Source organism: Mustela putorius, unplaced genomic scaffold (genome assembly GCF_011764305.1).
Source record: "Mustela putorius furo isolate JIRA1106 unplaced genomic scaffold, ASM1176430v1.1 tig00537350_pilon_pilon_pilon, whole genome shotgun sequence".
Taxonomy (NCBI): Eukaryota; Metazoa; Chordata; class Mammalia; order Carnivora; family Mustelidae; genus Mustela; species Mustela putorius.
In genome coordinates, this window is record NW_025422471.1 from 21,328,237 (window position 1) to 21,343,249 (window position 15,013).

The following is a 15,013-nucleotide window of genomic DNA, read 5'->3' on the forward strand; positions in this document are numbered from 1 at the left end:
CTGCCTACTTGTAATCTCTGTCTGTCAAATAAATAAATAAAATCTTTAAAAAAAAAAAAAAAAAGCTGTTCCTCTCAAGGAATTTGCCAGCTTCTCAATAGTACAAAGCCAAGAGGCTAGGAGGCCATTCAGAAAGCAGCAATTAGGTAACTGGAAACCAGAGCTGAGTTTCTGGCAGTCTCATGGGGATGGAGGAGACCAAGGAGAAATTTCTGTAAACATCCAGAATTCCAGACAATCCCCTGGAAAGGATATACTTCAGAAATTAATGCAAACTGGAAATGGACATATTCTCACAAAACCTAAAACCTAGTTTTCCTCAGCTCCATGCCAGAATGGATTAATGTAACATAACCCCACATTTATGCCTGCAAGAAAGGAAAAGTAAATCCTCTCTAAAGGAAAACCGCATCATGCAAAGCCTTAAATTATTTTTGTAATTTTTTTTCATACACAATGTCCAACATTCGAACAAAATGACAAAGCATGCAGACACGCTGCTAGAGTCCCTAGCTTACTGCTGAGTCCCTGTCAAAACTGACCCAGAAAGGCCTTGTAACTCTTCAACCCCAAATTCCCATTTTAGAATGAATCAACTTGGACTCAAGAACAAACAAGACAGGAAGGGTCAAAACCTTGCTTGTCAAATGGAAACGGTATGTTGAAGAATGTAGCTAGTTTGGCCTCAGAAGCATCTCAGCTTTACCTTTCAAAAAACAGCAAGTATCCCTCTATGGGGAATTTGATCTGTTCTACTATCTAAAGCAAAGCCACAATAGGACCTCCCTCCAATACATGAAGATTTCCTAAATGTCTGGGCCTGGTTCACTGACAGTTTGGCTGGACTGAAACCTAGTATGCACTGGGTGCTGAGGACACTGGTCAGGGGCCAGGACTCAGGCTTTTGGGCTGTCGCCAATGCTTAGCTGTTTGGTCTGCCACTTGGAAAATTGCAGACTAGGAGATTAAAGAGACTCTTCTTTGGAAACATGAACAACCTAGAAACAAACTGTGTCCGCTGACCAAATTGTCTGGAACACTCATGCAGATGCCCACAAAAAGGGCTGTGGACCTACTGGAGTCAAGTAGGCTGATCACTGAAGTTGATGGAGCTTGACTCTCTCTCTAATGCAGAGGCTACCACTTCAAGACAGAGGTGTGACTCCTGCCACAAGCTGACCTGTTTGTCTCACAAGGGAAGATGCCATGTCCCCAGCGGTGTTACCATCTACTGCTCCTGGCAGATGGCTGCATCAGACCTCTGAACCCCTCTCAGAATAAGAAGTGCTGCCCCACCGTTACTGATTATTTTCAGGTTACTGGTTAGCAGTTTCCAGCCACACCACTGTGGCCCTTGAAATGAATCTGGGTACTCGGGAATGGACTGATTTTCCACCTCTCTCATCCGCATTCCCCCCCAGTCCATACACTTCAGTAAGGCAATTTGATCACAGAAATCAGGTATTCCTAGAAAGAAATCATTCCTTCTTGGCTACTTCTAGGGTAATAGGCAAGACAAAAGGGGGAAGAATTATAGGCCACTATGTAAGTATATTTTGAAAACTGAGGATTGCATCTTGAGCACTGCTGGACATGAGGCATTTTTTTTTTTTCCCTAGCAGCACCCCCAGGTCAGCGGGGTTGATCTGCACTCCGGGTAGCAGCACAACTGAAAGAGGCTCAGGGATTCAAGTTTAACTCTGGTTAAGTTTTATAAAAGTGCCCTCCCTTGTCCCTCTTGCACCTGACCTTTCCAGATGAAAGGTGTAGGTGTAAGCAGGGGAAGAAATATCTCAGATTCCAGAAGGTATGTGGAGGAGAGAGCATCATGATTTTTTGTCTTTTAGAATCACCGCTACAGCCTTCCTCCAAAGGGAAAACATCCTGGTATGGCCATTTGAAACTGCTGTAAGCACACCCTATTTTACTTCCCACTGCATCTTTTGTGAGCCCCTCAACTGCATAGACCACAGAACATCAGGAGAGGGTCCCAGCTCCTGCCCCTTCCTCACAAAGCACTTCTGGATATCATCCCCAAACATATCCATATCATGGGCAAATGCCATAAAGAAAAAGATAGCTTATAGTACATCAAAGTTTTAAACGTCTCTTCATCAAAAGACACCTTTAAGAGAGTAGAAAGGCAAGCCCGATTAAAAAATGTTTCCAATATACATAACTAACAAAGGACTTATGTCTTCATATAAATTAGAATGAACAATATGAAATTCAGATATTCAATAATTTTAATGTGCAAAAATGGCAATTCATATAGTTTAACTTAGTACTTAAAAACTCCTACAGGGGCGCCTAGTTGGTTAAGCATCTGACTCTTCCTTTCAGCCCAGGTCATGATCTCATCATGGTCTTGAGATCAAGTCTCTGCCTTGAACTCTGTGCTCAGTGTGGATTCTGCTTCAGATTCTCTCTCCTCCTGCCCTCCCCTGGCTCATGCTTTCTCTCTCTAAAATAAATAAATAAATAAATAAATCTTTTTTAAAATAAAAATAAATAAATAAGGACTCCTTCTCTCTCTCTCTATCTCATGAATAAATAAATAAGTGAAATCTTTTTTAAGATAAAAACAAACAAATAAACAAAAACTCCCACACATCAATAAGAGAACTCAATAAAAAACAGGCAAAAGGTTGAATAATCACTTCAAGGCAGAGAACAATCAAATGGTCAATAAATACTTGGAAAGGTGCTCAACCTCATTATCAGAGAAATGAAAATGAAAACCAAAGCCAAAAGGAGATACTACTACAGACCCACTAGAAAGCTTAAATCTAGAAGACCAATAATAACAAGCAAGGATGTAGAGCAACTGGAATTCTTATACATAGCTGGTGGGAACATAAATTGATAAAGCTATTTTGGAAAACTGTTTAGCTATAATTATTGAAGCCAAATGTTTTATGTCCTATGAACCAATAATTTCATTCCCGGGTATATACCCAACTGAAATGCCTACATACTAGTGCACCAAAAGACTTGTACAGGAATTTCCATGGCCACAGTATTTGTAACAGCTTCAAAGTGGAAATAATACAAATGTCTATCAACACTAGATAAAGAAAATTATACAGACAGTTCCCAACTTAGAATGGTGTGACTTACAATTTTTTGACTTTAGGGTAGTATAAAAGCAATACATATTCAGTAGAAACCAGATATTGAATTTCAAAGTTTGACCTTCTCCTGGGCTAGTGATATGCAGTATGATTCTCTCTCCTGATGCTCTGCGGTGGCCGGTGTGCTACAATTCCCAGTCAGCCACACAGTCACGACTTCTTTTTTTTTTTTTTTTAAGATTTTATTTATTTATTTGACAGAGACAGAGATCACAAGTAGTCAGAGAAGCAGGCAGAGAGAGAGGGGGAAGCAGGCTCCCCACTGAGCAGAGAGCCCGATGTGGGGCTCGATCCCAGAACCCTGAGATCATGACCTGATTTAAAGGCAGAGGCTTTAACCCACTGAGCCACCCAGGTGCCCCCAGTCACGACTTCTAACAACTAAAGTACTAATAAACCTTCGGTATCCATACAACCATTCTACTTATCACTTGCAGTAGCATCTTCAATAAATCACAGGACATATTCAACACTTCATTATAGAATAGGCTCTGTGTTAGATGACTTGCTCAACTATAGGGCCAATATAAGTGTTCTGAACATATTTAAGGTGAATTAGGCTAAGCTATGTTTGGTAGGTTAGGCGTATTAAATGCATTTCTGACTTACGTTATTTTTAACTTAGGATGGTTTATCAGGACATATCCCCATTGTTAAGTCAAGGAAGATCTTGAATGTTTACCCAGGAGAATAGTGCAAAGAAATGAAAATGAGTGAACCACAACATCCAACAACACAGCTCAACCTCACAAAGACCATGTTGACAGGAAGAAGCCTGACACGAAGGAGTACTTACTGCATGAGTCCATGATCAAGTTCAAAAACAGGCAAAAGTAATTCCTAATGTTATTGGTAAGGATGGTGGCTACTCGTGGCTAGGAGTAGTGAAGAGGGAAGGACATGAGGTTAGTTTCTGGAGTGCTGATCATGTCAATTGTTTGATCTGGACGCTGCTTACATATATTCACTTTCTGAAACTGCATCAAGGGCACACTTAGGATTTGAGCACTGTTCTGTATGTTTTCTCTACCTTAAAAAATAGGTTTGCAATTTAATTTATTGTTAAAAGAACAACATTCAAATAATTTTTGAATATCAAAATATTAAAAAGTAAAGGAAAATTATGAACACGAACGCTAAACAACACAGGAAGCCAATCAGGACCAGAGGACAGAAATTATATTATTGGAATGATGGTATTGCTAAAGTGAGGGTATAAAACTGCTACTGAAAGAAGAGAAGGTGGCTTATCATGAATCAATATTAATATTAGTTTGGTGAGAATAACCAACTAGCTGGACGAGTATGCTAGACAAGTCCAGAACGATGGCTATCACACCCACCAAACTTTCCATGAGATGACCTCACTGATGACCCCTGCGGTTTCATATCCAATCCATTGACTGGTCAGAGACCACTGGTTTTGTCGAGCCCCAAAATGTGAACTGAGGGGCACCTGGGTGGCTCAGTGGGTTAAAGCCTCTGCTTTCCGCTCAGGTCATGATCTCAGGGTCCTGGGATCGAGCCCTGCATTGGGCTCTCTGCACAGCAGGGAGCCTGTTTCCACACACACCCCTGCCACACCCCTTTGCCTACTTGTGATCTCTGTCAAATAAATAAATAAATCTTAAAAAAAAAAAAAAGTGAACGGAGCCAATCAGATTCTCTCCCATGAGAATACAGGCCTGAATAGATGGAGTGGATGAGAGATGCATCAGGGAGAATTAAAGCAGGAAAAAAGCAAGAGGAAGGGACCACAATGTGTTAAGTCAATACCATGAGGTTCAGGACAGCCTAAAGTTAGGGCAAGCAGCTGTGAGGAGAACAGAAGCAGTGAGGAACCAAGAAGGTACAAACATGCTGAAAAACAGGTCGATGGGTACCAAGGTCCTAATATCACCTAGGCCACAAGAAATGTACTAGAATGAGATCCACAATTTCAGTATTCCCACCGTCCCACGACCACACACAGAGGTGACCATTATTCAAGACAACTTGACTTCATATCTCTCCCTTGCAATCAAAAGGGCCGAAAGCAAATATTCACATAGCAGAAACCAACTAACCCCAGAAAAGTTTAGCAATACTAGAGAAAGCGTACTACACCCTTGTTTACTGAAACCTTAGTAATTGCCTTAAAACAACATTGACTAGCTGTTGGGTCTCAGAATTTATTTTGAAAGACTGATGAAACACTGGTTTACAAAAGATGCCCAGACGGTTGCAGACTGATGCAAAATACTGAGTGAGAAGAAGCATTAAGGATGTCACAGGAGGAAGCACTCTTTCTTGTTCTAAAAAGGCTCTTCAGCTACACAGCTGTAAGAGTTTGGCAAATGGACTTCAGTAAAGCGAGGAAGAACCCTCAGTAAGAGAATCACCTATAATTTAATTTCTCATAGAGTGACGTCAAATCATGAAAATATCTTTACCCCAGGATCACAGCTAAACAAGTGTTTTCAAAATTTCTTTTCTTTTGGATTTAACATACCAGAAATCATTTAAAAGCTAATTCCACCACCTTGACGTCTTCACAACTACTGTCTTAAGATTTTTTTCCTTTATAATAATATCAAAGAAACAAAAAGATGAGCATAATATAATAATTATAATATATAGTAAATATTATAACATATAGAATAAAATTATAATAACATACATTAAAGCAGAAGCATATTACATACTCTTTCTAAGGTCGTTCTTTTCATTTTTTTTAAAGCTTTTATTTCTTTATTTGACAGAGAGAGAGAGAAACCACACAAGCAGGGGGAGCAGCAGATGGAGAGGGTGAAGAAGGCTCCCCGCTGAGCAGAGAGCCCAAGGTGAGGCTCAAATTCAGGACCCTGGGAGCCGAAGGTAGATGCTTAACCAACTGAGACACACAGGTGTCCCAAGATCATTCTTTTCAGAGTCACATCTAGTATAATCTTCAATGCCAAACAAGGTCTATGCAAAAAAAGAACAAAACATCCTTATTTACAAGTAAAATAATACAACGTGTGGGACTTGCTTTAAAATCATCTAGGGGGGAAAAAAGCATGTGTGGGGGAAACAGAGAACATGAGAGCAGAAAGTTGGAGGCTGTTGAAGTTGGGTGATGGGTATATTGGCATTCCCTGAACGATTCTATTTCATGTTAAAGTATTTTTAAAGAGGAAGGGAGGGGGGGAAAAAGAGGAAGGGAGGAAAAAACTTACTAAATGAAGTAATGAAAACAAAAAGCTAAAAGCCAAAGAGGAATTACATCAGAAAGGATTTAATAGAAACACCAGCTGACCAACGAGGAGACTATTCGCACGCTACGTGAAGAGCCTGGCGTGGACTACAGCCTGGGAGCCTGGCCACAACCTGATGATGTAGGTCCCACTGCTATGCTCGTCTTCAGGCAGGGGTCCAGGCTTAGAAAAGGGAATTGCTCAAGATCACATATCTAGTAGGGAGCTGAGTCCAGACAGAAACCTTAGCAGGTTAACCCTTGAACGGAACCATAGACAGTACTACCACTGACTGGACCTGGAAATTAACAGTCCTAAAGTTTAAAGAAAGCAAATTCTTTTTTTTTTTTTAAAGATTTTTATTTATCTATTTGACAGAGAGAGAGATCACAAGTAGGCAGAGTGGCAGGCAGAGAGAGAGGAAGGGAAGCAGGCTCCCTGCTGAGCAGAGAGCCCGATGCGGGTCTCGATCCCAGGACCCTGAGATCATGACCCCAGGTGAAGGCAGAGGCTTTAAACCCACTGAGCCACCCAGGCACCCCAAGAACGCAAATTCTTATTGGATATGAGCAGCCTCCTATTCCTACACATCGTGGTCCCACATTGCTCATCCCAGGAAACCTTCTCAGCTTTCCAATCTGCCCTCCATTGGACAGCCCTAACCCCACTGTTTACATTAGTCACATAAATGGCATGGGCTCATAAATACAGTTCAGGAAATGAATCAGGCATTGTCTAAATTAAATCAGACCAATGACAAAATAAAGCATTTCAGGAATCTGAAGAGAATGCAAAGGACTGGTAACCAGAGTCCCTCAGATCCCAGCATCATCGGTCGGTCCCCGCCATGTCACACTGCTGAGTATGGGAAGAGTTAATACAAGAAACTGCTGCCTACATTTTAAAAGAATGCAGCACTAAAGGATGGATGAATTTTATTTTTAAACACAACTTTGTAAATATCGCTCTATCTGTGTCTTCCCGGATCTTACGAGAATTCTAACTTTCATTACCTTACTCTACTCCAAGGTAGAAGTCATGGAAGGAAGTCATGGAAGGAAGCTGGCCTCCCAGTTTCCTCATTTCTTCCTTTATGTTAAAAAAGAAAAGAAATCTTATTTAAATAAACACTGATCAACTCAAACTTGTGTGTGTGTGTGTGTGTGTGTGTTACTCTGTCTTCTCCTTAAAATTATACCTGGGGCATTTTGCATTCACTGTGAGGAGTTTTAAGGAAAAATTATTTGAGTCTTTATGGTTCATTGAATCATTAAGTTTTTTAAGTTCCAGTAAAAAGGAAAAGTGAGAATATGTGCTTTCTGCAACTCTGTTCCACCTACTGGTACCAATGTTTTCTCAAATGAAAAAAGAAAAAAGAAAAAAAGAAATCCTACTGTTTTATTTTGTTTTTTCCCTGAATATACACACAACAATATTTGAATTCATTGGGCAAAAACCTCAACTCTACCCTTTGGTGGAGCCAAAATAATGCATTTATAACTTCTCAATCAGCTAATCTTTTTTTTTAATTTTATTTTTTATTTATTTTCAGCATAACAGTATTCATTATTTTTTCACCATACCCAGTGCTCCATGCAATCCGTGCCCTCTCTAATACCCACCACCTGGTACCCCAACCTCCCACCCCCCCGCCACTTCAAACCCCTCAGATTGTTTTTCAGAGTCCATAGTCTCTCATGGTTCACCTCCCCTTCCAATTTACCCCAACTCCCTTCTCTCTAACTCCCCATGTCCTCCATGGTATCAGCTATGCTCCTCAATCAGCTAATCTTTGAAAATTATACCAGCTGACATGTAATGACTAATTTCAGAATAATGGTTAATTTTTAGAATAATGGCCAGATATTATCAGATAAACCAATGTTTACCACAGTACTATATTGATGCCTAACAAATATCAGCTTCTAGTTTCATTTAAATGTTAATTAAGATTTTACTATATATATGCTTGAATTAAGATAAACTTATTTCAGAGAAAAATTTATACAGGGATTAATGTAACACAATAATTATATGTATTCAGTCCTGAAAAATAAATCTCCCTAAATTATAGACAGATTGGATTTATAATCGACATATTGAAACATTAATGATACAAATAAAAATCTGTAAACTCCAAAATATGTAATTGCATGCAAATGTTTTATATTTATGATAGAAGATAACAGTACTACAAACACACACACATATACACATATATCCCTTACCTATAGGACAAATGAACAGGCATGAAAACACGAAGCTACTTTGAAAGTGTGAAAATTAGGATTTACGTAAGACCTAAGTAAAGCCAGATTGCTTGTCAATCTGGCTTCTTTCATTACAAAATAATCTTAATGACTAACTTTTTCTATTTTACAAAATTAAAATTATATTGACTGCAGAATGCATAATTACTGAAAAACATGGACAAAATCAACCTAAAAATATAATCTGTATTAAACATACAGCAATATCAATTGTTTGAACCAATTATTAATATTTGTTGCTAAAAGCAGAAACCTGTGGTTATCACACATGCTTTACAATTTACCGTCACCCAGTGAGAAGAAAATACCTCTATTTTTTAATTCTCAGAGAAAAAAATCATGTTACAATAATATAAACAGTAAAGTTTAGCATAGCCAAAATTAAAGTAACTACATTTTGCTAATCCATGGATTATTTTTCATTTAAGTTTGAAAGATTACAAAGTTCCACTAATAAATCATTTCTCTCCCTTAAATTATGTTTTAAAACACTTTGTTAAGATTTAATTAATATTTTTATTCCATTTTCCTTTCACTTACGTTCAATAAGCAAAGGTTGAAGAGAAAATAGTGAGCTCGTTATTATATATCAATTAAACGACATGAACGAGACTGAATATCCACCATCCACACTCCCTACCCTCCACAAGTATTTCAGGGGTTGCATAAAGCTCTGCTTACTTAAATAAAATGATTAAAATCCTCCACTTGCAGTCACTAAAATGACTGGCTAGTAAGGAGGCGACAGGGGAAATCACATAACCTTTAATCCCTTTAAAATTAAATTAACATGTTTAATTCATCACAGATATGACAAGTATCTACTACTTGAAGCCTCCAGAACTAAGCTGTTTGACACCCAAAATGCCTGAAATCAGGGTGAAAAGAACATTTAACATTACTAGGACAGTAAAAATAAACACGGCTTTGTTCCTATATGTCTCTCCTGCTAGCAGGGAAGACACATACAGTCTCTTAAACGGATTAGACTAACCAATGTGTACTTTCACCTAAGTGCAAATATTTTTAAAGATCCCTTACTGAAGGAAATGAATGCCATGTAAAATTGTTTGTTTAAACGTAAGTCTCACTTTTCTTTAAAAATACAGAGGTCTGCAGTTACATTCCCCAAGAATTGCAACTGCCCTGGAAATAGTTTTTAAAGGGAAATAGGAATAAACAAAATAGTGATTCACATACTACAATCCCAACCCCCATACCACTCAGATTTTTAAATTCCCTTTTTTTTTTCTTAATTTGAGAGAGAGAGAGAGAGAGCACACACACTAGCAGGGGGAGGGGCAGAGGGAGAAGGAGAAGCAGACTCTCAGCTGAACAGGGAGACTGGACCAGGACAACAGTTTCAAAACCTGAGCCGAAAGCAGACGCTTAACTGACTGAGTCACCCAGGTGCCCCCCAGATTTTAAATTTCTTGAGGCTCAATCAACTTAAGTAGCCACCTTCCTACGGCACTCTTCAAGATATTTCTTTTCTAGAGCTGGACTTTGGTCACCTTCCTCTCCCTAGAATGCTTTCAGTCTTAGTGCTGGCATAGGTACAAACGAAAAAAGGACAACAGACAATTTCTAAGAGCTGAAGTGAGGTTCGAATTCGATGTAATAATGGAGGATAACACAGAGCTTGGCCCACAGAAGGTACTTATTAAACTCAAGTTCCCATTCCCCTCGAACACCTTTACCTAGAATGAAAAGTTAAGTTTTTCATTTCACGTAAATGGAGATTTCTTTAGAAAGTAGTGCCACCAACACACATGTTCAAGAAAAGGCACATTACTTGAAATTTTTTTAGCTGAACTCATTTTGATTTTATCACTGTAACCAAAAGTACCCAAAAAGTAGCCACTATGGAAATCTGATATCAGAGCTTTGCCATCAACCAAGGACCTACAAAGTGAAATCTTTGGGACATTCTTGAAAAAAGGGAGCAGTGCAAATATCCCTTTAACCTAGGCACATTAGGAAAGGGAAATACACCTTTTTTTTTTTTCTAACTGGAGACAGGTTTTTTTTTTTTTTAAACCACTTTAACAGTGGTTTAAAAAAAAAAAAAAAAGCACCTTAATTTTTTTTCTTTTGTCAACCAACGAACTTTGGATTATTTAGAAGAAGCAAACCAATGAGTGTTTTCCTCTTACTATATAACTTACTGAAAAACACAATCAATTAATCAGAGTTTAAGAATTATTTGAAGGATAAGTAGCATCATTAAGAATGATTGGAGACATTTTATAGCAAAAATTACATTAACTATAAGCAACTGTCAACAGCATTACATCACATTCCAAGGTAAATAAGAAAGTCTCCTCCTGTAGCAATGATATTCCTATTGGTTTGCAAATCTGCTAACTTAACTGATTTATTAGAATGTCCGCTTTGATCATCTGCTTGTCTTCAGCTTCTCAGATTTAGTATTTATCGCAGAGACCGGTAAACTTTAAATCTTGTGAAATGGTCTGTCACATCCTCTACACAGCAAAAGCTCACACTGCTGTTACAACATTAGAAACAAGAGATGTCATTATTGGAAGACAACTTGAAATCTTCTCAGCCAAACTCTTAATTTTAAATATTAAGAAATGGGTTTCATTCACAGAAAAAAAACAGAGGAATTGTTAAGAGATGGGAGTAAGTCAAGGCAACATGGTGGCAGAAACCCACTCTGCCTCGCTAAATCTTCTTTCAAGCCCTAACCTTCAACTGCGTTTATGGGGTTGATGAAGATATTTACTCAGAAAGCTCCAGGTGCACATTTGGAGAAACAGAGCTTAAAACGGACTCTGCTCAAGGTCTCAACTTTGCCAGCTTCAAGTCTAGGTGCTTGAGAAAATGTGAGCGCATAGCAACACAAATGAACTGAAAAGGAACCAACAGCAGAAACTGCAGGCTTAAGGTAGAAGTTTCTTCTTGTTTCTTATCTTTGCAGTTTCTCCTTAATTCTTCAGACACACCCAGACAGACCCTGCTAGAGAGGAGCATCCATCTGCTAAGGTAACCTAAGTCACAGAAGCAAACCTAACCGAAGACAAAAATCTGACAGATGTCCCAATCCAATTCCTAATCCATTTTGAAATGCTTGTTCTTTACTTCTCAGTTTTTCTACAGGCACCAAGGGTTCCAATTTCTATCCTCTTAAAGATGTACTGAAGGAGTGAGAAATACTCATGACTTGTATGGCAAACAGAATTTTTTTCCCTAGGATGACCTGTTCAGGACTTCCATTAGAAAGTGGTATTAAAGTCATACTATTTGGAGGTTACGTTTATGTATTAAACTGTGGTGTAGAGAAAACTGTCCTGAAGAGGAGAGTCCAGATAATATCCAAGTAGAAAAATGCTGGTTTTCATATGTGAACTAGTCAGACAGCCAGATAAGTTGCAGCAAATAACATCTTCGCACCCCCAGCTCAAAAAGAAAGAAAAAGGAAGGAAGGAAGGAAGAAAAAGAAAGAAACAAAGAAAGAAAGAAGAAAGTGTTTATCTCCTGATATCAGTATAAATACAAGGAGAAAAAATAATTTGAAATTAAGTCAATGATACATATTCAGGGTAATTTAAAGTACCTATTTGCTTTTACATATAATAACACTTAAGAACTTATTGGGTTTTGGCTTCTGGGGGGGCCTTGGAACACATACCTTTAAAAAAAAAAAAATCTCACCAAGAGAGAAAAAAAAAAGTAGATACTGAAAATCTGCTTCCTCAACACCCTTTTCATGCACTTAAATTCTAAAATGCATGACTTGAAATTTAAACTTCTATTTCCAGTATCTGTAGCTACAAAACTGAAAATTAGCTTTTCAAATAACCCGCAACATGCCATCAAAAACCAAAGGGTGTATTTTTTAAATATCAGATTCATGTGCAATATAACAAGTTTAATCAGTTCAATCTGTTAATGATTTATAGTGAAACCAAAGCGGAAAAAAAAAATTTCTGGTTGATCTAGTTTGAACTCCCTCTTAATTTTACACACTGTTTTATGAGCCCTAGGGGTTATGTAGGCATCTTATTCATCATTCCATCGCTAGCGCCTCCCACAGCCAGGTTTTTGCAGAAGCTGTTTGGTCTGAACTGCAGGGGAAATTCAGCTGCAAAACATTTTTACTCAACAGCAAAGACAATCAGCCTCTTTTTTTCCGAGCTGGAGATGTAGAAGCGAAGTGAGAACATTTGGGAGCATAAAATTAGTCTGCTCTAACTTTATTAGCCGAACGGTGATTGGAAAAAAAAAAATACAAATTTTGCATTTGCAGGAATGGGGAGGAGGCAGGAGTTACTAAATCTGGAGGGTTTGTTTTTTCCTCCCCGAACGCATACACAGCAAAACTAACAAAATTATGACCCAGGATAAAAAGGTCACATTTGGTTTTGAAGCATTCATTTAAAAGTACAGAGAAGCGTTCTCTAAAAATGCCCACAGGTTTAAACATAACAGGAATGTGGCTACCAAATACTAATCCTGAGGGAAATGAATACACATTTACCTCCATAATTAGACCCAGCAGGTCAAATGTGAGCAAGGTAAACCGACATAAACCACAAAAACATGAAAATCGCCAAAAGAAAGTGCCTGTCCTTCCTGGGAGCCCCCGCTTGTTCCTTGCACAGCCAGCAATCAAACATGCGCAAGCAAAAAAAAAAAAAAAAAAAAAAAAAAAAAAAAAAAAAACCTCCAAAAAAACAAAACAAAACAAAACAAAAACCCCCACACGCACCAGCCGGGTGAGGGAGAAACCAAACTTTTCCAAATAAGTTAGTTCCGTCGTGCCAGTCTAAACCCAACAGGTGTCAACACACGTCACCACACTAAATTCTTCAGAACTAGGTCTAGAGAAGAAATGGATGGTTAACAATGAAACTTAAAAGACCCGACCGCTTTCAGGGTCGCGAACGCAATAAAGCGGAGCCTCCGTTCCGATTACACGAAGGTGGGGGGTCGGGGATGGAGACGGGGTGGCGCGTGGAGATGGCCTGCCCCTGACACCGCAGGGGGACCTTGGATCTCGGAGCACGGTTCCCGCGTTCGGTCAAGCCCTAGACCTCGAGGGCTGGAAGGAGAGGGAGTGCCGCGGCCGCAGGGAGGGAGACCGAGGAAGGAGGGCGCGTGCTACCTGCTTGTCCAGCGCGTCCCGGGCGGCGCCCGGCCCGACCCCGGCCCTGGGCGGCGCGGGCGTCCGCTCGCAGCTGCAGCCCTCCAGGAGGTACATGCCCGCCGGGCGGCCGCTCTGCTCGCCCTCGAAATAGAAGAGCACATTCTGGTAGAGAGCGAACCACTTCTCGTGCCAGCGACTCGCGTCGGCTGCCTTCTTGCTCAGGAAGCCGCGTTTGGTGCCCTCCTTGCGGGCCAGGAAGGCCAGGTACAGGGCGTGCCCCTCGTTGTAGCGCACGCTCTTCTGCATGGTGAGGGCGCGGGGGGCTCACCCGTGCCTCGCAGCCATCTCCAGGCCGGCTCGCCCCGGGGCCCGCCCGCTGCGGTCCGGTCCGGGCGAAGGGCGCCCCCTTGTCTGACGCAGGGCGCAGGGCACCCCGCCGGCCTTCGGGGCGCGGCGCCGCGAGGGTCCGAGGGGGCACTTGGCTGCGGCCAGGGCACGTTCTCGGCCGCGACCGCCGCCCTCCTGGCCGAGCGGAGCCCCGGGAGCCCCCGACGCCCGCGTGGAAAAGTGGCCCCGAGAGGGCGCCCCGGCCCGCCGCCGCTTCGCCCAAAGTTGCGGGAGCCGGAGCCCCGCGGCGGGCTGGGGCGGCGCGACGCGCGGCAGCCCGCGGAGGACTGTCCTCGGGCAATTCGCTCCGGGAGACAGAAGGTAAAACGTCACGTGGGAGATCAGCTGTAATCGGCTTGGAGACCGATTTAAAGGGCAAAGTCGGCGCGGCGGTGGTGACGGCGGCGCCGCTCACCCCGGCGCGCGCGTCCACCCTCGCCCGCCAGCCCGGCCGGCTGCCGCCTCTGCTCCCGCGCCGCGGTGGGGCGGAAAGCCGGGCGGTGCGGGCGCGCGGCGGCAGCGCTCACCCGCTCACACGCGCGCCCGCAGGCACAGACCAATATATACACTCGCATGCACACAGATGCACACTGGCACAGCATGCACAGTCGCAACACAGTGCTCGCACTTCCACAGTTCTCACACGACGTTCACACCCATGCAAACAAGAATACACATACACACAAATAGTCACAAATTCAGTCACACTCACATACAAATACACAATACTTACACACACAAGATTTGCACTCATATATGCAAATACAACCACAATGTGTGCTTCACACAAAAATGCAAAGCCATATACAGTTGCACATTACACAGGCACGTGCACACACTTACATGCTCACCCAGACACACACATTAACAGACACAAAACATGCACGCAAACAC

The 15,013-nt window shown here is 41.2% G+C and overlaps 1 protein-coding gene across 2 annotated transcripts in view; it reads right to left on the bottom strand.

The window, feature by feature from the left end:
• The window catches only part of RASGRF2 (Ras protein specific guanine nucleotide releasing factor 2), a 248,493-nt gene extending 233,902 nt beyond the window's left edge, over positions 1-14,591 (bottom strand). For both annotated transcript variants that reach the window (XM_045074406.1, XM_045074405.1), the window contains exon 1: positions 13,751-14,591. In XM_045074406.1, coding sequence (XP_044930341.1) covers positions 13,751-14,038 — 288 coding nt within the window. In that variant the 5' untranslated portion in view covers positions 14,039-14,591. The remainder of the gene's footprint in view (positions 1-13,750) is intronic.
• Positions 14,592-15,013: the final 422 nt, after the last annotated feature.